Source organism: Suricata suricatta, chromosome 9 (genome assembly GCF_006229205.1).
Source record: "Suricata suricatta isolate VVHF042 chromosome 9, meerkat_22Aug2017_6uvM2_HiC, whole genome shotgun sequence".
In the NCBI taxonomy this organism is placed as follows: Eukaryota; Metazoa; Chordata; class Mammalia; order Carnivora; family Herpestidae; genus Suricata; species Suricata suricatta.
In genome coordinates, this window is record NC_043708.1 from 4957882 (window position 1) to 4980140 (window position 22259).

The 22259-nt window shown below is 56.3% G+C and overlaps 1 protein-coding gene across 1 annotated transcript in view; it reads left to right on the forward strand.

Moving 5' to 3' along the window:
• Window positions 1-22259, forward strand: part of BCL11B (BAF chromatin remodeling complex subunit BCL11B) — a 77874-nt gene that overhangs the window by 19915 nt on the left and 35700 nt on the right. Inside the window, exon 3 of the mRNA XM_029950917.1 lies at window positions 6767-6979. Coding sequence (XP_029806777.1) covers window positions 6767-6979 — 213 coding nt within the window. The remainder of the gene's footprint in view (window positions 1-6766; window positions 6980-22259) is intronic.

The window sequence follows — 22259 nt, forward strand, 5'->3', positions numbered from 1 at the left end:
GTGTGCAGGGTGCAGTGGGCCGGGGACTGGGTTCCCTTTCCAAGCCTTGGTGGAAGTGTTTCGGGGGGCACGCTTGTTGTGTTGCCTTGCCCCTCCTTTTTAGGGATGCATGTGAAGTGGTGATTCACTGCGACAGATCTCAGGAGTGCGCGAAGCGGGAGGCGTGAGGCGAAAGGTGGCCTGTCTCTGGTGCTGGGAAGGATTTGCTTCTTGCCTCCACTCGGTGGCCCAGGCTTGTCGGCACCCTGGTGCCCACAAAGGGCCGTGAGGGCGTGTGGGGGTCTCTGGATGGTCACTGGGGAAATGGCAGTGGGACTGGCTTCAAGCCCAGAGATCTCTTGGAGGCCCCTGGCCAGCCCACCACTCCCTGCTGCCTGGCACCCGCACTAGGCCTCTCTGGGCCCAGCCGGGAAGCCAGGCAGGCCGGCTCACCTGCATGGGGAGGGATCCCCACCCTTGTAGCCCCGTGAAAAGGCTGCTGTTTTTAGCAGGAAGCCAGAGTAAAGGCCCAGCTCCGATTGGAGCTTTGTTTTTACGGCCCCCAGGCGATGGCCCTGAAGGCTGTCTTTAAACACAGCTGTGCAAACCCTGTGAGACCTCATTTCCCCTTTTTGTTGCTTGTTTTTTAAAGGACACTGACAAGTGCACCCCCGAACTCGGACCCAGTGCAGCGAGGACCTGAGACCAGTGACGGGCTCTCAGACTTGGCCTGACTTAGAAGGAGAATCCAAAAGTGGGAGGTGGGGACTTGGCGGCCTCAGCTCCCCGCAGAGAATTTCTCCACCCCCCAAATGCTCTGGCGCCCTGAGCCGAGGGGGGCAGCACACGCAGCCTGCTCTCTTGGCCCATCTTGGGGACCTGTCCTGACATTTGTGGGTTTTCACAGTGACTTACGCGGCGTTCATGTAAATGCTTGGATTTCCTTTCTGCTTTGTTGATGATGATGATGATGTATTTTATAATGAAATGAAAAACAAGTTCTAGTGTTTTCTGGTGACCAGACCTTGGTGGTTAAAAATGAAAAAAAAGACATAAAATAATACCTGTGGAGTGAGGGAATTTCTTTTCTGAGTGCCCCCCCCCAAACCCGTGTCCCTCTGAAATTGAGTAACAAAGAAGGCTGCTTAGAATCCTTGTCTCTTCTTGCTTAGCCACCCCCCCAAGGGGGAGCTGAGAGAGACAAATGGTAGGAAGGCTAGGTCTTGTGGGGTGAGTACCCATTGCCTGTCTCATTTAAGGTGGTGCTCCACTTCTTTCAAATAGGAAATTGGCAAAATGGATGTCATCGGCTGCTAATTAGATGTATTTTAACTGCAGGATCATTTTACCAGCTAATACTGTTATTATGTGCTTCAGTGTGAACCCATGGTGGAGCTGTTAAAATATGAGCCAGCGGCCCTCGCGCACAGCTAATGAAGCCTGCGCGATCGGTGGGGCTCTTCCCTTCCTCCGTGGCCCTGAGGATGCCCAGGCCAGGCCCAGCAGGAAGTCTGGAGTCCTTGCAACCTCTCAACCGGTACCCCCCTTTTATTCCCTGGGACTGCCTTCTTTACGCGCTTTGAGCAGGGCCTGAGTCCAGGGCCAGTCCTCAGCTCTCTAGATACCGACTTCCACCGTCCTCAGGCCTTTGGGCCAGCCTAGAAGCAACGAATGACCACGTGCCCTGATGTGCCCACCCAGGCCCCATCACTGCCGCCCGGGCGCCCCCAAACAGGCAGGCCCAAACCTTCAGCATTGGGTTTTCAAGCCTGAGCTGGCTTCCCTCCACCCTCTCTCTCTAGCAAACCGGAAAAAGAGCCCTGATTTCCCGTTGGGGTTGGGGGAGGGGGCTAGAATTGGGATGATTCTTACAGGGCGAGCGGGTACGTTTGACTTCCCGCGATTCCTCGATTCCTCGGTCTCGCTCCCCTCCCCCGGCCCCCATACATAGCATTTTTATCATCCTTAAGACAAAGTAGGTGGCAAAATATTTAAGCGATCCGAAAGAAATGTTTTTATTTGCCTGCGTGCGAATTGGGTTATCTGCCGATCTTGTTTATGAAATTTGGGGCTGCCTTTCCAACAGTCCGTTCGCCTCTCAAATCTTTCCCGGCTCACATTTCCATATTTCTGCGTGCATGTTCTTTGTTAATCACTTGGCAAGCGCTTATTTGAATATTAAAAATTTCTTTAATCATCAAAGGCAGGAGCACAGTCTCATGAATATTCATATTTTCCCCCCTCCTCAGACTGGATTCTAGTTCATTACCCTGCAGTAAAAGCCAAACAGCCATCAATCGCCCTCATTACAGGCTCTGGCGTTTTGATTGGCTGCCTGCTGCCCAGAGCTTTTTTTTTTTTTTTTTTAATTTTTTTCTTAATTTTTTTCCTCTTCTATGAGCTGTCTTGTACCTGCTAACAACCCCCCCAAAAAAAAAAAGAAAAAATCAACAATGTTAGAATAAATTTCTCTGGTTGAAAAACAACTTTGCAAACTTGTCAAACAGCCCTCATGGCTTGCTGCTGCTGTTGAAGCTGTCGCCTGCACTACCCCCGCCCCCCCCCACCTTTTAAAAGAAAAAAAAAAAAGAAAAGAACCCGGGAAAAAAGAGTGGGGGGGGGAGTGAAAAATTAAATAAATAAATAAAAAAGGGAGAAACTTGAGCCTCAGAGATGAATATTTGTCAAGAGAGTTGACGTAAGTTTCATTTGCATAATGACTTTGTACTTCTGCATTAATAAAATTTGCATATGAAGCCATGTTAATTACTCCTGATCATGCTTTTTGCATTCATGCATAGTAATTTTCTCCGACTTGTGAGAATTAATGTCTTGGCATGGGGGGGAGGGGGCGCGGGGATTGTCAGGTTTCCTTGCTAGTGGCCCTCACTCACCAGCGCTCGCTCCCTGTCTGTCTCCCTCCTTGATCTATGACTCATTTTTGCGCTATCAGTAGGAGTTCTTGGCTTAAAAAATGTATCAATTGAAAAGCTCCAGTAGGGAGAGAAATGCACGTCTCCTGCACCGTGTTGCCACATCGCCCGGCGCTCGCTGGAGATCGGTAACCCTCCGCGTGGGAGGGGCGCCCGGGGAGTCGGCCTTGGGGAAGGGAAGGTGCTGGCTCTCCTCTGCACGCGGCTCCGCTTCCGGGCGCGTTTTTGTGTGTCTCCACGCCGGTGGGTGTGGGCGCGCTCGCGGGGTAGTGCGCATGTGTGAGGACCCGGCAGGCCCATCTGCTGGGCCCCCCTAGGAGAGAGAGGCCGGGTACAGACCCCCTCGGAAGGGATGCCGTGCAAATGGCCTTACGTCCTGATCTGGAGCTTAAGCAACGTTTTTAGGGATTTTATTTTTGGACTTGGAGAGCAGCATTCTCACCCCTGTGAGCCTCCGTTTCCTCGTTTGTGAGGGCGGGAGGCGGGGGGAGGGGGGGCGGTCATCGTGCCTACTCTTGGGAAGGCTGCTGGCCTTGAGTGACATGTGTACTTGCTGTTTCTTTTTCCCCCGAATGAAAGCACCCTTCCATGATAAGGAGTCCAGCCAGGCAGGGGTTGTTTTTAAGCCCCCTGGATCCTGAATAAAGCTGACCCCAGGGCTGTTCCATCCCAGAGGGGAATCCACCGAGAATCACTTGCAGAAGAGCGTCTTGCAGGGCTCTGTGGGTGCTTCCCGGGGCCAAGAGAGCCCCCGGCTGGCATTCCCCGTCAGGCTGTGGGGAAGACCCACAGAGAGCAGGACAAGTTCCAGAGTGGAGTGTTCACAAGAAGCCAGGCTCTGGCCGGACTTGTCCCGACCTTCCTTTAAAGGCAGGACTCCCACAAGGTGACTCACCCCAGGTCACGTGGCCAGGAGATGGCAGAGGGGATTGGACCCAGGCCTCCGCTGCCTCTGCTCCAAGGCTGCTTCTGCGCTCTGGGCTTCTCCTGTGTTGTCAGTGTGTTGTCTCAGGGGCTCGGTCAGGTGCGTTCCGGATGTCCCGTGTGCACATTTGAATACAGACACTTCTTCCTTGAGGACCAGTGAGGGCTGGGAGGCGGCCTGGGACGCCTGCTGAGGCCAGAGACCGTCCTCACCTTGGACTCTGCCGTTCTAACCATTTTAAGGTGTACAGTGATGGGTTGTGACCGTCACCACCACCATCTACTTCTAGGACCATTCGTCACCCCCCGCAGAAACCCTGTTCCCACCGGCCTTCACTCCCTGCCCCCAGCCCCTGGCAACCTCCTGTCTACATTCTGTTCCCAGAGGTTTGCCCACTCTGGGCATTGACTATAATCACAGGATGGGTGGCTTCTGGGAGCAGCTTGCGCTTTTGCTTTAGCTTCTGAAGAGGTTTTCTGGAGGTCCACCTCTGGACTGAGCTGCAGGTGTAAGTTGCTCTGGGTGAGGGGGATCCCCCCAGGTCAGAGGTCCTCTGGGAGCCCCTGGAGTGTCCTCTGTGGGCAGCTTAGGATTAGAAGCCACTCACTCTTCCTGCCCCCTCCCTGCCTCCACGGAGCCAGCCACTCAAGCAGTTGGTCCCTAGTAAGGTTGGCATTCATAGCGGGGCATGTGGAAGCCGCTCCAGGGGGGCAGTGTGGCCCCTCCACCCGACCTCAGTTGGGGGAAGACTTTGCCTTTCTAGGCTCTAGCCTAAGCCTGACTCTTCCAGGAGAGGGGAATGGCTGGACCTGCCCTCTGACCTTTCCTCCCAGCCTTGGAGACACAGGCCCTGCTCCTTGACTGCTTGGGAAGACAGTTATCAGGCCCTGGACAATCTTGTCGCTCTTTCGTAGCCATGGTAAATGGTGGTGGCCGAGTCACAGTTTCATCCAGAGCCTGGAGGCCTGGGTTCTCTCTTTTCCAGCCTCCCATGGCCTTACTGAGCCCAAGGACTCTCCGGCTTCCCTCTGCCCCACGTGGTCCTCCTTCTCAGCATCCCAGGGCACCCCGGTCACCCTACCCCAGCTGCAGCCCGGGGGGAGGCAGGGCATATCTGGCCTTTGGAGATGCAATGGGGTTCGATTCGATTCTCAGATTTCCCTGAGCCCCAGCACCTGCTCTGGGATGGGGTTGGTGTTCCGTGCTGAGTGAGGGATTGGTGGTGAATGGCCTGTTGTGCTAGGTGCCCCGCACGAAGCCATAGTGTGAAGCCAGGCTGATGGGGACAGGGCTGAATGCGCGGTGTCCGGTGCTGGGGTGGGGGGTTAGGCAAGGACTGGCCAGGAGAGGCTTCTGGGAGGAGGCAGCTGACACCAGCCTCAGGTGCCTGCTGTGCCTGGGAGCTTGCACCGAATGTGTGGCTGGAACTGTGTGAGGCCATTGGCCGTGTCCTTCTGGAGCTGTCGTGGGCTCAGCACCACCCCAGGTCCTGAGCCTCGTCTCGTGTGAGGTCTTCATTGGTACAGAGGAGCCCATGTCTCTTCCGCTTCTCAGCAAGGACACTTGCAGGTCTGCCCTGGGGTCCTGATGCCCCCAGCCCTGGGTAACACATGTCTTGCAGAGGCAGGTGCTGTAGCAAAAGTTCCGGTTCCGGAGCCAGGCGGCCAGGCCTTGGCGGGGCTGGCTGCTGGCGTCTGCAGTTTTCTGTGGTCACGTCATCGGCTTCCTCGTCTGCGCAATGGGCCTCTGAAGCCCTGCCCCGTGGGCATGTTGGGAGCGCGCTCAGGATGAGGAGTGACAGGATGCTGGCTCGAAGTGGGCTTGCAGGGAGGGCCCCGCAGTTCTCCTGGATGGGGGAATCCCTCTCGGGGGCCACGGAACGGGCAGGCCTCCACCCTGCAGACCCGAGCCGGGTGGAGAGTGGCGTCGGGTGGCTGCCTTGGCAGAGGCGGCCCGGGGCCCAGCTGCCCCTCATCTTGTTGATGTTTTCTTTCTGTCTCTCTGATGCTTCCCTGCTCAATTATTTACCCAGGGAATTTGGGCTTCTTCACTTGTGGTTTTGGCAAGGGCTTCACACGGATTTTTGCCCTGGTGGTCTCTTAGCCATTTAAGATAAACGGCCAAATCAAACGCAGGCCTTGCCCGGGAGCCACGGCGAGCCGTGGGGCTGGGTGGAGGCAGCCGGAGCTCCTGGCCCCTTAGTGTGGCTGTTAGACTGGGGGTTGGGGGAGACACCCCCAGCCAGGGCGGAGGTGTTGAGAGGGGTGCTGGGCAGTGCCAGGGTTTTCCTGGGGGGGCGCCGAGGAGCGTTCAGAGCCTTTCACAAGGGGCCTGGGGGCTTGTGTGCTGTGTGCTTGTGGCCCAGGTTACTGAGGACGCCCCGCTTGAGAGAGAGACTCTGGCCGGCTGCCAGGCCTCAGGTTAACTGGTGCCCAGGTGCTCAGAGGGAGACTGAGGTGTTCGAGGCCTGAACAAACAGCCCGTCCTGATAAGAGCGGTGACTTGGTGCTTCCCAGCGCTTCCAGAGGGGGGTGGCCCAGGTTTCTGGGAATGAATCCCTGAAGGAAGCCAGCTCCAGAACACTCCAGAAGCCCCCACATGGCGGGTGGGGGTCTTCCTGGGTCCAGGGGCCCTGACAGCTTCTTTTGGCCTCCCTCCACCTTCCCAACCCCCCCAGGGATGGGAGTCTGTCCCAAGACGGCCCAACCTGGCAGCTGTGGAAGTAGGACCCCCTCCCCACTTCCCATGGCCTCTTACCTGCTCCCCCAGTCTGTGCCCAGTTGCCTTCCCTGCAGGCTTGGCACCCCGGGGCCTCCCACTCTGGAAGGGTGGCCTGCAGCCCTCTGCCCCGGGCCCCTGCCCCACACCCCGGGTCCCTTGTGCGGTCCAGGGCCCGACTGACCAGTCTTTTTTATTGTTTTTTCTCCAGGGCCGTGCAGGCCTGCCCAGCTGCCAGCGACGGCCCCCATAGCTGCCTCCTCCCACCCTCACTCATCCGTGATCACTCCACCTCTGCGCACCCTGGGCGCCCCGCCGCCCTGCTTCCCCCTGCCCTGCTGCAGCGCGCGCCCGGTCTCGGGTGACGGGACTCAGGGTGAGGGTCAGACGGAGGCTCCCTTTGGATGCCAGTGTCAGTTGTCAGGTAACAGACGGCCGCGGTGGGGGGGGGGAGGGCTCCCAGGGATGGCGGGGTGTGCTCTGGGCAAGGCCGGCCGCTGCCTCTCCCAGGGGGGCCGGGCAAGGTGGGGACCCAGGGAGGATGTGCGGTGCCACCCCGAAGGGGCACTGGGGAAGTGGTGAAGGACGTCGACGGAACTGCACACCGTGCCCCTGTCCCCATCACTCAGTGGGTCCCCGATGCCTCCACCCGTTCCGAGCATGTTGCTCCCAGAATGCATTCCTTCAGCTTCCAAATTTCATCTCTTTGGGCTGTTTAGCTAAAGCTTAATTGGAAAACGTTTAACATCTGAGTTTTTCTTCTGCCCTCACCACTGCCGTCCCCGGTCCCCCGCCCCAGTCAGCGCCCCCTAGCCTGAACACGGTGCTGGGAGAAGGCTCCCTAGCTGTCTGTGTCCATCGCTGGGGCCGTCCGAAATGCTGAGTTTCTCTTTGTCAGAATGTGTTGCCCCTTAACTCTGAGACCGAAGAGTCCCTCCAAAGGAGGCTTTCGGCTACGGTAGGGGTGGGGGTGAAGCCCTGTGGGGTTCCTGAGGGGGTGGGGCCGTGCACACGCCTACTGTGTGCCTCTCTGCGGGTCTTTGTGGCTGCCCGGGGTACACAGACGGGCAGCCACGGGTCAGCACAGCGGAGAGACCTGTCTTCCATGGAACTCCTTCCTCATCTCTCTTCCCAAAGATGAACCACACTCCTGCTGTGGCCCAGGGTCCCTGCAAACTGCGGGCAGACGCCTCCCATCCCTTCCTGTCCTGTCCAGGGCCTGGTGCCAGGACCCTGACGTGGACACAGGTGGTGGTGAGGGCCCTGCGGTCTGGGTTCCAGGCCGGGAGGGCCAGGAAAGGAGAAGGGTGGGTGCCGAGCTGGCGCAGATTGAGTTTGCCCCAGCTTGGTCCCCAGACATCTTACAGGCTTTCTCTCGATCTGGGTAGTGGAAAGAGAATGCTGGTACTGGACAGAGTTTGCTTTAATGGACGATGTCTTGAGGCACCGTCTGTGCTGGAGTCAGGGCTCCCCAGGCCTTCCTGCTGGCCAGGCGGCCTGCAGCCCTTAGTCCCAGAGCAAAGACTAAAATTGCCTCCGAAGGGGTTGGCATCCCCAGCAAAGAAGCCAGCTCCCGGCTCTGGGCCGCGCTAGTGCCCCCTGGGGGACTGGGGCCCCGTCCCAGCCCGGGGTCCGTGCTGTGATCCTCCTTGCTGCGTCTGGGCCGTTGCCCTGCCCTCGTGGCTTCCTGTAATTAGTGCCGAGGCCCCTGCAAACACGCGGGGGGTCGCGCTATCAAAGATCAGCCTGAGTGTTTATGACTAGACTCAGTCAAGGTCTGCGGTACAGAAACATGATTTCCCCGGCAGAGGTGCACCCAGGGCTGTGCTTAACCCTCTGTTGGCCCCGGCTCTGCTTAGAAGCTGCCGCCGTGCTGAGTGGGAGCTGTTACATCCCCATTTTGCAGATGGGGAAGCAAAGGCTCGGGGAGGCTGAGTGGCTGTCTTAGGGAGGCCTCCCAACGAGGCCACCTTCTTCCCACGGAGCCTGCGTCCGGCAGTGATCTCCCTGGATGGCTCACACGCCCGCTGGCAGCCACACTGCCACCCACTTCCTTCCAGGGTCCATGTGTGGAGGGGCCTACTGTGCACGCCATTGCACTGGGCCTTTGGTGTGCATTCTTGGATTCAGTTTTCGTGGGAACCTTAGGACGCACTCTCCCCACTTGACCCGTGAGAACATGAGGCTCAGAGATGTGGACGTCTGATAGCTCTCATTCATTCATTCATTCATTCATTCATTCATTCTTCCATGAAAAGCCCTTTCTTGGGCACCTAGTTTGTGGCACTGTGCAGCCGGCCCCTGGCCTCTGGCAGCTTGCATGGGTGGAGATGGGAAGGGCATAGGGTCCTGCAGAGAGGCGCTTTGAAGGGAATGGAAGGGCAGAGATGGGATTTGACCTTGGCTGGTGCTCCAGAACCCGCTTGATCTTTGGCATTGGCTCCGCTGGCTTAGAGGCCTTCTTGGATTTTAGAGCTTGGTACTGTGAGGGCTTAGAGTCTGTGAGCAGCCCTCAGATGGATGTCGGTGCCCAGGGAGGAGAGTACGGCAGGGTGGGCTCCGGTCCTGGGGTCGCTGAGACCACCCTGTCCAGCCCTCTTCGGGGGCCTGTTCTCGGCCTCTGGTGCTAGTCTGTGATTCCCAGCACTGCTTTCGTTCCCTGTCAGACCCCCGTTTGTTAGCCTCCTCCAGGTTGTCCCCCCGTCCTTTCTGATCAGTTTCCATACCTGAAAATATCCTGCTCCGGAGACTTTTGTCCCTTTGTGACTTCCTGTCCATGGCACTGGCTGTTTGCTGAAGTGTTTTTAGTGCCTGTTTAATTAGTAGCTGGAATGGAGTCATTAAATTCACAGTAACCCGTTAGGAAGAAGCGGTCCTCTGTAAAGACGGAGAGGGGCCGCTGTCCTTACTTTGTTTTGTCTCTTTTCAGATCAGGATGCACTGAACCTATCTCTTCAAATTAATACGGAAAACCCCGGAGTAACCGTGTTTCACACAGGTTAATTGCATGCCCGTGAACACGTTCAGAGTTATTTATGGAAGGATGTGATTTTATGGGGGAAAGAGCCACACAGGTTTGTGTGTTGGTGTATCTCTCTAACTGGTAGCGTCCCAGACAATCCTGCCTCCCAACACCCCAACCCCAGGCTTCCTGATGGTCATGGGGATGGGGGCACTTGGGCTCTTCATTGTTTTTTGATTCTGCTGAAATAATGGTGGTGGGGGGCGTTCTTTGAGTCTGGGCATTCTTGGGAACTGAAGTTTCTTCCCAGAGAAATTTCATGTAGGAACTTCTCCAGGGTGCCCGTGGCGTCCGGAAGCTCAGCCTGGGGTCCTGCTCCACCTGGCTGGTCACCTTGAATAGGCCACTTTCCCTCTATGTTACCTCTTCTGTAATAAATGTGTGTATGTGTATGTATATCTATATATATATGCATATATACACTTACCTCTGTATCGTATGATCTGTATACGTGCTGTTTAAAAATGAGGCTCTGTGTTTGACTTCTAAAACAGATGATACTGATCAGTTTCAGTTACAGGCTGGTGTGGATGACGGGGCACGTGACTTGGTTAAGGTTCCCAGGGCAGGGGTGGGGTGCTCAGGGGACGGTCTGAAAACCTCTGGGCTTTGGCTCCCTCGAACCTTTCCCCAGTCTGAGGTTTCCAAGAGTGGCAGACAGTCATTAGAGTGTGTCCACTGCCCGACTGAAGGCTGCTGTCCTTTAGGGCTTCGTGACCTTGGGCAAGTCCTTTCCCTTCCCGTGCCTCAGTTTCCTCGCCTATAAAATGGGGGTAATGATGGCACATGCCTTGAAAGAGTGTTTTCAGGGTTGAATGAGGTCCTCTATGCCCGGTGCTGAGCCCAGTGCCTCACGCTGTGTCCCGCACCGTGTGGAGTTTTACTTCAAGGTGGACCCCAGTTTCCACTCTTAGAGGCTTTTAGCCTCTCGGCTGGCTGAGATCAGGTGCCAGCATCGTGAGGTGGAAAAGGGAACGGAAAACCTTCATTGCATATTTAAAAGCCGCCAGTGGTCATCAGCCACAGTGATTAATACATGTGCTTGGTGGAGTTCAAGGTCTCACGCAAGAACACACTGGATCCCAGCTCGGGAAAGTGGAAGTGTTTGGATTTAATAGAAGGAGTCAGTTGCAGCCATTAGTAGATGCTGAAATCACAGGGCAATCTTGTAAAGTTAAATTCAATTTACTTTTCTACTGAAATTGTGCTTGCTGTATTATTTAACTAATCTGGGGTTTCTTGGCATGGGTTAAAGGGACAATAAAGATAAAAGAATACCTGTAAGTAAATAGCAGGGTTTAACAGGAGACTCTGTCGTGTTCTCCTCCTTCAATTATATCCCAGTGTTCATTTGTGTCGGTTTTTATAACCGGAGCCATCCAATGGGACACTGTGGATTAGACCACCCTAGCTGTGGAGGCTTGATGCAATTAATACAGTCTGTCTGGAAAGTGGCCTTATTTCTGGAAGTTTTATGTTAATGATATGGTCTGTGCTTTGCACATTTCATACCAGAAGGAGAAACACGCTGTAGTTTCATTCTGGACTGGGTTTGATTAATACCGGAGGATCGGTGGGAAGCCAAAGGGTGATGCGGACCGAGATGGCAGCACTAGCCAGGCCCCCGCCTGCTCACCGCCTCTCTCTCCTGGTGCAGGGGTGCAGGGGCGCCCTAGTAGGGCATGAGGGCCTCCCTGGAGACTCTGGAGGGAGGGGTGAGTATGGGGGTGAAGCAGAAGAGAAGTGAGTGTTGGGGAAACCCGTGTGGAGAGCAGCAGCCCGTCTGCGGAAGGTTCGCGACGTGCTCTTGTGATTTCCTTTGCAAAGTCGCATTCGCGGGGAGTCTGAGTGGGCTCACCGGGCCCCAGTGTCCGTGGGGGCTGGCTCACCTCAGAAAAAGGGATCTCTGGGGAGTCATTAAAAATTTAAAGAGTCATCTGCCTGCCTTGCGATGTCTACCTTGCCGAGGGGGCGGGTGGTCCCGCATTCACAACCCGGGACGGGGGGGGGGGGGGTGATGTGTGCATGCCTGCTCAGGTCCTGCTGTGGTGTGTTCGCCTTCTGGGGGTCACACCACTCCAGAGGCTGTTCCGGATGCCTGTCTTTAGAGCCCAGAGGCCTCCTTTTGTGATTGAGGGAGGTGCCAGGAGGAGCCCCGGAGAGCCACAGAGCCCCCAGGACGAAGGAGCACCCCAGAAAAGCCCACTGTCCGGGAAGTCACGTCTGCTCCACCTACGGGAGCCAAAGGCGCTGGATCTTGGGGGGCCAGACGGAGTGCAGTGCTGCCTGGTGGGGGGCAGGGGCAGGGGCACCTACCAGCATGACTGTCCTCGGATAAAAGGGGTCCCGGCAACGTCCCAGAGAGGAGACCTCTGCGGCCACAGCAGATGCCGTTTCACTCCGAGCCGGCCCTTCCGACGTTCTGAAGGCAGAGCTAAATCAAAGAATTCTGTTCAAATCCGTCCAAGATGTTGGTGTTTTTCTGCTCTGACAGGAGAGGCATTTGGAAGCGCAGTTTCTTTCTTTCCTTCTTTCTTTTCTTTCTTCTTCTTCTTCTTCTTTTTTTTTTAATAGCTGTCTTAAAAAGGAGTTTGGCTGTTTAGCACAGCTGGTGCTCATTACATTATGCACTGGCAATAAAATAGCATGTGTAATTAATTTTTAATGCAGCGCTGGATGCAGTGCCTTAAAGCAGTTAGTGGATGTGAGGAGCCGGCACTGGCCACCGACATCAGAGATCTCAGAGCATGTGGCCACGTTCTGCAGCTTTAAAATCGGAAAGTGGCCGACGAGGCTGGGGGCCCCTCCGCGTGGAGTGGGCTCGCCTCAGCTGACCTGAGGCTTGACTTCCTGGTTACTGACCTAAGACCGGGGGTCCCAGGAGATCATCCCGTCTCACCCCTTCATTACCTGGACGGGTCACCGGGGCACACGCCTGTGTGTGACCCAGGCTCTGTGTCCTTTCCTCTCTGCCCACTAGGCCACGTTAACTGCTTGAGTCCAGTCTGTAAACTGGGGAGACTGTAAACTCCACCCAGTGGCGGCCCCGCAGAGCCGACGATGTGGTTTGGCAGCAGGACTTTCTGCTCCGAGGAGCCCTGAACGCTCCGCCTCTTGGGCCCTCGGTGTTGCCATCTGCCGTTGGAACACGCCTCCGTGCGTCCTAGGCTTGGGACGCTCTGTGGCTGTGCCTGATCACCGGCTGCCCCGTCGCCTCTCCGGGCTCCGGGACGTGGATTCGTGCAGGAAACGAAATGTCATCGGGGACACGCGTGGCTCGGAGAGCGTGGGCGCTGTGGGAAGCCGCAGGGGCGGGACCACGCTCTGTCATTCTGCTCCAGGTGCCAGGGTGTGGATCTGTGACCCGGGGCTGCCACCGCCTCTCCAAGCCTCAGTTTGCTGCCCCGCGAGACGCTAGAAGTACCCGTTCATTGTCTGGAGGGTCCGCTGCAGGACCGCTGTGTTGGGGTGGCCACAGCGAGGCACCAGCACGTGCGGAAGCGGAGGCAAGGGGACACGGGAGGGCCAAGAAGGAGCCCTTGGGTGCCCCGTGACCGATGCCCGGTGACAGCGTGGCTGCCATCTCTTTGAAAGTGTGCTGCCTGGGAGGTGACTGCAGTCACTGCCCCTGTGACATGCGAGTATTTCCCACAGGGCCTGCTATGTGCCAGCACTGTCCTGGTCACTTTGCAAACTTTGCTCAGGCCACCCCATCCTCCTAACGCCCCTAAGAAGAGGCAGCCCCCCCTTTTTGCTCATAAGGATCGTGGGGCCCCAAGCCTGCAGCTCTCCCCTCCTGTTTCCCTGCTGGGGTGCACAGTGGCTCAAACGGGCAGTGGGAATGCAGCTCGAGGTGGGCAAGCAGGCCACTTTGGGACACAGGCCTGGGGAGCGTCCCCCTGGTCTTCATTCGCTGGCCGTGCTGCTTCCTGGTCAGGAGCAGGATGTGGGGGTCCGGGAATGAGCGCAGTTGGGGTCTTGCCACGGTGGTCGGGCTGCACCATGAACGTGAACCACGTGCCCTGGGACACCTTTGTCTGCCGGAGAAAATGGGAAGGGCCAGGCTTGCAGGAGCAGGGAGGGCCCTGCAGACCAGGGGTTTTCCTGATGGGGAAGGTGGGCCTGGGGCTTCTTCCGGCCAGTGACCAGTGACAGACTTGGATGTGGGGATCAGTGGGGAGAGGTCCTGCAGACCCAGGGAGCCCCCTCCAGCTCTGGCTGCCTCCGAGGGGTCTGAGTTGTGAGTGACTTCTAGGGACACAGAGTAACCAACCCTCAGGCCACCAGAAGGAAGGTAGAGGCCTAGGGCACGGAGAAAATGTTTTATGCCCTTACCCTCAAATTGGGTTTCTGGATCCGAGTCTCGGGGTGCCCGGCCCCGGGCAGGCGCGGTCCTGTGGGTGCTCCGGGAAATGCTGGTGGACTGTGAGGGCCCAGGAGGGGTCATGTTCGAATCTTCGAGAGAAGAGAGGAGACACAGAATGCCTCACTTTTGGTACACGCCCCCTAGGAGCAATTTTTCTTCACTGGAGAGAAACAGCCTTGTGCCCTCCTTAAAGTTTGAGGTGTCTGTCATCTCCCTCTCTCTCTTCTTTTTCTTGGTGGAGGGGAACAAAATGTACTTGACTTTTTAAACCCGAGGGCCAGGCAAGGCGGAGGGGCTGTGTACTGTACATATTTCACAATCAAACCCAAATAGTCTTAACCATGAAATATAGTTTATCCAAACATAATCAAGGCTGGCCAATTTAATCCAGAAGTCTGTGGGGAGAAAGCCTTGGCAGGCAGGGGTCCCTCTGGGTGGGATTCCTGCCGTCGCACCTGAGGAGGGCTGTGGCCCGCTCATCCCTTCAGGCCCCTCCTCGTGACCATAGTGTGTGTGGTCAGTGGGCGTGGAAACGTCAGCCCTGGCTGCCTCTCCCACCGGGGTCTTCCTTGGTCACGGTCAGGTTACCATTTCTGTGCCCTCACTGGCAGGGGCTTCCCAGACATTCAAGCTTCCCAGTGCCTTCTTTCCTAGGAGGCCACCTGTTCTGTAGTTTGCAGGTGAGGAGACAGACCAGAGAGGTGGTAGGATGTGCCTTGAAATTGCACGGCCGGGAGACAGCACAAGTGGGATTCGAACCCAGGTCTCCTTGGGTCTGGGGGACACAGCCTGCTCCTGTCCTTGCTCTCTGGCTCCCAGCCTCCCTCCTGCTAGCCTTCTACCTGGCAGGTGTGAGTGGGAGCCCCAGAGGGAGAGGCGTGAACTGATGAAATTATCCTGGAGGGCTGGAGGGCCGACCGGAGCCCTGGGTAGTAGGAATGCCTGTCCTTGATGATTTCAGCCGAAGGGATCAGAGGACTTGGGACTTCTTGGAAGAGGTTAATGCAAAAACGGAGTCGCTACCTGCAGAGACAGGGGCATTTGGAATCTTTTCGTAAATCCAGACATTTTTAATTACTGCCTTTGTTAATAGGAGGTGAGAAATCGCTGATGGAAGGGGCCCCTTGGATGCACGTGTTGGCCCTTAGAGGTGTATTTAGCCCGTTCCTCCTGATGCACCCTCTTCTCGACTTCCCTGGTGCTGTGTTAACGAGTGCCTCATTTAATCTTTAAAAAAATGTATTTGGAGAGAGGGAGAGTGAGTTTGAGCTGGGAAGGGGCGGGGAGAGAACCCTGAGCGAGCTCTACACCATCAGCTCAGAGCCCGATGTGGGGCTCGAACTCATGAGCCCTGAGATCATGACCTGAGCCAAAGTCAAGAGTCGGGTGCTCGACCGAGTCACCCAGGTGCCCCTCATTTTAGTTTTGAGTTGGCAGCAGAAAGGAGCCTCTGCGTGTGGGCCCACTGGGTGCCACGGGTTCTGTATGTGTCGTCTCCACTGATCCTTTCTCACGATGGTACGTCTGCTGGATTTTGTTTTTAATCCGCGGTGAAGTATAAAAAGCTACCCTTTTTGCCATTTGTAAGTATACAGTTTGGTGACATGAAGTAAATTCATAATGTTGTGTGTCCCGGTGTTGGGGCCACCACCGCCTCCCAGCTCCGGAACTTTCCCAGGATCCCAAACTAAACTCCGTCCCCATCAACCGCTAACTCCCCCACGTCTCCCCTTCCCGCATTCTACTTTCTGTCTCTACGAGTTTGTTGTGAGCACCACAGAGAAGAGGAATCAGACCCGATTTCTCGTTCTCTGACTGGTGTATTTCACTCAGCACAACGCCCTCGGGGTTCACGCATGCTGTAGCACAGGTCCGAATTGCCTTCCTTTTTTTTTTTTTTTAAAGTATTTATTTTGAGAGAGAGAGAGCAAGCACATGTGAGCGAGCAGGAGAGGGGCAGAGAGAGAGAGAATCCCAAGCAGGCTCTGCACCGTCAGCACAGAGCCTGACGCGGGGCTCGAACTCACAAACCTTGAGATCATGACCTGAGCCAAAATCAAGAGTCAGGTGCTTAACTGACGGGGCCACCCAGGCGCCCCACAGTCGCCTTCCTTTTGGAGGCTGGGTGATACTCCCTCATGTGGGTGCACCACCTCGGCTTTACCCATTCACCCTGTGAGGGACGCTGGCTTGTGTCCACCCTTTGGCCGTGGGGAGCGTTGGTTCTGTGCACGTGGGAGTGGCTTGGCGGGACCACGCGGCCGTTTCGTGTTCACTCCAGCTCACCGAGGTGCTGCCCACCTGCTTTCCGAAGCGGCGGCAGCATTTGACATTCTGACTGGCAGTGCTCAGGAGTCCTGGGTTTTCCACATCTTCACCTGATCCCCCTGCCCCCGCAAGACTTGACCACTGGCCTGGGTTAGGGGGGAAAACAGGAGGGTCTGGAATGCAGCCAGCTCCCGCTGAGCTCAGCCACAGTTCCGGGCCACCAGCCCCCATGCATTTCTGTTGTGGGTCTCTCACCCTGGGGGGAGGGTCTCTTCTCTTCTAAGTGCTTCCCCGCCACGGCCTCTTTCCCAGGCTGCGGATTCTTAGCAGTCAGCTCAACGTTTTGCTGTCTTGAGAGTTTGGGGAGGAAAATTCTGCAAGGGGACAATTTTCACTTTCCTTTGTCCCGTGTCCTCAGGGTTGGGTTTGGGTTCTGTTAGCGGCAGAGCCGCGCCCTTCAGAGTGGGACACCTGGGAGCAAGGGACGGCCGGCTGGCCTCCCGGGTCCCGCCCTGCCCCTCTCGGTGTCTCTCCGGGTCCCCCGCGTCCTGGGTATCATCATGCCAGCCTTGAGCTGGACTGCAGGATGGCCTCCTGGGTCCACCTCTGTGACAGGGTGGTCTCGGGTCCTTTATGCAGGGGGGCTGGGGGAGGAATTGTGGGGTGCAGTGAGGATTCTTATGTAAGGCTGTGGTTTCTGTCACCCTGTATTAGTTCCTAGGGCCACCGTAGCTGATGACCACAGGCGAGGTGGCCTCCAACAACAGACATTTGTCACCTTACACTTCTGATTGCCACAAGTCCAAACTCAAGGTGTTGGAAGGGCTTTGCTCCCTCCGGAGGCTCCAGGGGATAATCTGTTCCTGGCCTCTTCCAGCTTCTGTGGCTCCCGGCGTTCCTTGGCTGTGACCACATCCTGTCGCTGTACCACTGTGGTCATTGGCCTCGTCCTTGGGGCCCGTCTTCTCCTCTCCTGGACAACTAAACTAAAAGAACAGTTGTCCTTACATTTAGAGCTCGCCCGGATCATCCAGGATGATCTTCTCTCAAATCCGGAACCTGATTGCATCTGCGATGATCCTTTTTCCCGATAAGGTCACGGTCACAGATTCCAGGGATTTGGTGACAGATATCTTGTTTGGGGAGGGCACTCTTCAACCCACGACATCCCCCTTGCTGGACTGTAGGCCGCTTCAGGACAGGACCCCCATTCTGGTGTCCTCTGTGAACACGGTTTGGGACTGATTCAGGCGTCTGTGACAGATGGGTTGAGCCTGGAGCTGGGGGTCACCTATGAGACAGCCACGTGCTCCTTGCCCCCAGGAATTTGGTGATTTCCAGATGCTGCCACCTTTGGGCAAAACTCAGACGTCCCATGTTTTAGAGAAGGTTGTGTACCCCTCCCCCCACCCCGAGTCCTGTCCTGGTGCCAAATCAGAACACAATTATTAACAAGCCGGGGGGGGGGGGCTGGCTTAAAAAAAAGTCTGCAGTGATTATTACGAGAAAAAATTAGCAGAGTTGAATAGGAACTAAAAATAGCTGGACATATACTTGCCTATAATCTATTTTTTTTTAAAGAAAATATAATTATTTTTGTAAACTGGCTCTGAGAAGCCAGGAGTATTTTTAGTCTGCATCTTCTAAGACGCGCATCTTTTCAGGAAGAGCAGCTTGGAGCCCACTGGAGTGCGATGTCACCCAGCTAGGCTGCCGAAGTTTGCAGAGCGGGGGCGGGAGGGTGGCGGGGGCGTCAGAGGGTCCGGGCCGGTCCTGGCCCCGGTCCGCCGAGCATGTGTTGGACGGGGAGATGGTCCACGAGCAGACGGACTGTGGCCTCTGAGGGCGCCGGTGCCCGGGCTGTCCCGCCCCAGCCCCACCTGGCCGGGTGGCCGGCAGCATCGGAAGATCACAGCGGCCTCGCCACGGGCCAGGATTGTCAGGGGCTCCTTGTGGGCAAGGCCGACCTGGTCTGCCGTCCTGGCTCCGTCCGGGTCTGAGCGGACCTGCAAGGAAACACCCAGGACTTGAGGGAGAACATTCCATGGCTTTTTTATTTGGAGCCGAACCCTGCCTCATGTTATTTTCTCCCTGGTTTTTCCCACTGCCTCTGCCAGTGTCCTTGGGCCTGGCGCAGACCCCGTAATAAAAGGCCCTGTGTTTTTGTGTGTTTATGTAGGAGGGTATCCGTGTGTGTGCACGTGCATATATGTCCGTGGTGTGTGCGGGTATGTGACATGTGTGTGTACGTCTGCACGTGTGAGTGTGGGTGTGGGTACATGCATATGCACACATTCATACGTGTGTTTTTATGTGTAGATGAGGCTGTGCGGTGTGTGTATGTCTGCGTGCATGTGTGTGGTGGCATGGGGCAATTATCCGCATAGCGGGGGTCACTCCCGCGCCCCCTCCTGCAGGGTGTTTATGGTGGAGGCGCTGATTATTTTCCTTCCTGAGCTTTGTAAGTCGTGGATCGAGGTCTGCGATCGTGTTTCAGCACCGAGGCCTGCTGCGAAGGCTTTTCGGGTGAATCTCTCTGGGGATGAATTTGTCTTCTCGCTCCCTTCTAGGGGAGTGTCTCCCCCCGCCCCCCCCAGCCTCCGACAGCCCACGCTCCCAGGGCTAGAGAACGCGGCCGGGCTGGGGTGACCCACCCAGGAGCGTGCACCAGGGGAGCCCGGGCTTTGGATCGAGATGGCCAGTTTGAAATCCCGGCTCTGACATTTACCGGGTCTTTGACCTTGCAGAGCGGCCTAGCCTCTAGGACATTCGGTTTCCTGCTCTGTGAAATGAGGTGGCGGCAACTTGGTGGGGTGGGTAGCAGCTGGCTAACCACTTAGCGTCGGCTTCGTGCTCCGCACCCCTCACCCTGACTCTGCAAGGAAGGCACTGCCACTCCCGTTTTACAGATGTGGAAACTGAGGCAGCCTGATTTCAGAGCCCTTAAATGCATTATGAGGCTTGTAAACCCCTCCCGGTTACCTCTACCTCCTTCAGCAGTGGCTGGTATGTGAAGGCGGTGAATGGTGGCAGGTATTACTATAACATTTTTATTGTCGTTATAACTATAATTATTACTATCGCGGTCATGATCATTGCCATTTCCCTGGTGGAAGTATCCGGCATCCACGTGGCTTTTCCCCTTGTGGCCGAGTCCCGCCTCCCGACGTCTCTGGTTCCCGGGGCGGGGGAGGCGGGGAGGGAGGAGGCATTTCCATGCCATCCTTCCCACAGGATGGGCCTCCTTACCGTGCGTCTCTTGGCCCCTCTCCCTCGTCTTCTACCCGCCCCCCGCCCCCCATTTTAGGGTCTGTGTGTATTTGAGTTTTCAGAAACTCTTTCTCCTCTAATTGAGATAATGAGCCCAGTATTTCCAGAACCGCTGCACTAAAAGTCAAGTGCAAAGTGATGGTTTTCATTTGTCGTTCTCTCTCTCCTTCTCTCTCTCTTAACATGCATGTCTTTAAGGAGGGATTGGCTGAAAGCGAACGGCTAATAACCTATGGATTTATGGAGCCAGCGCGAGCCGGCTTAATAAGCTTTGATACCTGGAACCAGCGTCCTGTCCCTTTAAGTTGAAACTCCAACTTGCTTGGTATTTTACAGTGCCTGGTTCCATTTATGCTGGAACCAGACTTACTATGTGAGAGCCGTCCGCATGTTGGAATTAGTCTTAAGCTTGCTTCTGTGGCGTTGCCAAATTCCATGTTTGTGTTTTATTTAGAATTCTTTTCACGGCCAGCCGATTCTGTTCCGGCACACACAGGCGCTGTTGCGCCCCATGGAGAAAATAAGCAAGCTTGCGTTTTCTTTGGCAGAGGCCGCGGCCACAATAGACTGCGGTCTCCGAAACATTTTTTAAAAGCTATTTTAACCCATAACAGATGCATAAAGTCGGCACAGGCATGCCAGTTTTCTTAGTTTTAATTAAAAAATAATTACAGTCTAATGGGATGTTAGTGACACATTTGGATGAATGGTGGGTGACATTATCTGCAACTTAGAAATGAGTGCCTCTCCCTTGGCCGGAGCGGAGGTGGGGAGGAGTTGGGGAGGGGGTCTGGATATCTGTTCTTCATTGCCGGGTGGGGGCTGGGCTGGGGGGGTGCCGTTCTGAGCACCGTGCGATCCGGTGGAAGGCCTCTGTGAATGGGGACCGCGCTCAGAAGGGACATCCTGCTGTGGCTGGCCAGGTGACAGGGCTCGTGGGACCGGCGCTGCGTGTTTCCAGGACGGTGCTATTTTGCTGCATCCCCCATCCGCATGCTGGATCGGGCAGTTCTCACCTGCGGGGCTCCTCAGCAGCCTGACAGCGGTACCTGGGTGCTGTGGCCGCAGACCAGCTTCCGGCCCCATGATCCTGCGCTCCCCTCGGGGACCACCCATCAGCTGGGGGCCCTGCTGGCGGCCCTGTAAAGTGAGAAGATACATCTAGAAGGTAGAGAGGCTGAAAGAGTGCCCTGCCCAGTACTGCTGCTTCTAGAAGTCTGCACCCCAGATGCTCATCCTGGGTCCCGTCTTTATGTAAAACTTGACGCTCATCGGAGTCTGGAGTAAAGCGTGGTGTGTGCTGGGCAGGGGCGTCCCCAGGGGGCAGGGTCTCTGGGGGGACTCAGGGCAGGGATGTGAATGTGGGCACACGGTCTCTGGACCTTTCTGGGGCTCCTGGGATGTCTCCTCATTCCCGCCAACTAGGCAGCTGGGGAGGCGACACGTTGTTCTGACCTCTGAGCCTTGGTTTTGTTGGCCCCTGCCCGGTGTGAGGGCCACGCCCTGGGCAGAGAGGGGAGTCCATGTCCGGGGGCCGAGTGTCCCCAGAGCCTGCTCTGCTGGAAGGAGGACCCCTTACAGTCAGGATGATGGGGGCATTCCTCTCCAACAGGCGCTGGGAGCTGTGTTCTCTAGAGCCTTCCAGATCAGGAGGAAGACGCCCAGCCTCACTGTGCCCTCGCACCCTTCACGCTGGCGGGCAGCCTCAGGTCCTGCGCGGGCCCTGTGCAGCATCCTGGATGCCCTTGGAGTGGGCACGGCCGGCAGAGTGCCCTAGAGACGGGCAGGTGCTGGTTCCAGGTCACCATGCCGAGTCAGGACCTGCCTGGCTGACCTCAGACCTCTGGGCAGGTCCATGGGGGCCATCCTGTGGCTTCCAGTGGGTTTTGAGAGATGAGGGACTGGCCGGGGACCTTTAGTTTTACTTTTGGCGGGGGGAGGTGTTGCGGCTTACTGTCGGTGGAGTCAGATGAGCACTTCTTAGACAATGTTTCCCTGAGTCCAAGTTCCTCAGAAGTGAAAATTAAGTTCCTCTATTAAAACTATGAGTCATCGCGGCCCAGATGAGAGGCATCGTGACGTTCCTCGAATTTTTGGAAGGGAAACACTGCATTCATGTTAATCTTTCCAGTTATACCTCATTGTTGACAATCTGGACGTTTCACATCGCGGGGCTCTGCAGTCTGATCGCTGTAGCGCCTTGCATGCAGCGAGAGAGAGAGAGAGAGAGAGAGAGAGAGAGCGCGCGAGCAAACACCGGGCCTCTCTTTCCCTTGATGTGAGCACACCTAGGTCGGGAGCCGTGTTGCTTCGTGCCTCGGGGTTTCCTTGGTTCCCTCCTCCAGGTCTCGGGTACCTAATGGCTGCGAATGAGCAATGTCCGCTTGCAAAGTTTGCATGTCTGTCTTCCCACGTGAACTGGAGGCAGTTGGGAGTGGGGTGCAGCGGGTCCCCGGCCCCATGGTTGGCCTGGCATGGAATGCGGGGTCCCCTCTCCTGCCCAGGTGAGGGTGCAGACAGGCTATGTTTTGTGTTTCCTCAAAGAAACGGGTCTGTATATTTGGTGTCATTGTATCCTTCCCAGAATGCCTCCAAATAACCGAGTCGGGGACCGAGACGGGGAGGTGTCACTGTGGGGCGGGGACAGACCCGGAGACTTCTTGCTTTGGGGGAAAGCAGCCAGAGAGGCCGGGGAAGTGGGAGAGGGCAGGGAGGCTGGGGTTAGCCTTCCTTGGCTGTCGCCTCTCACCCTGAGCACCGTGACCCACCAGGCCTGGG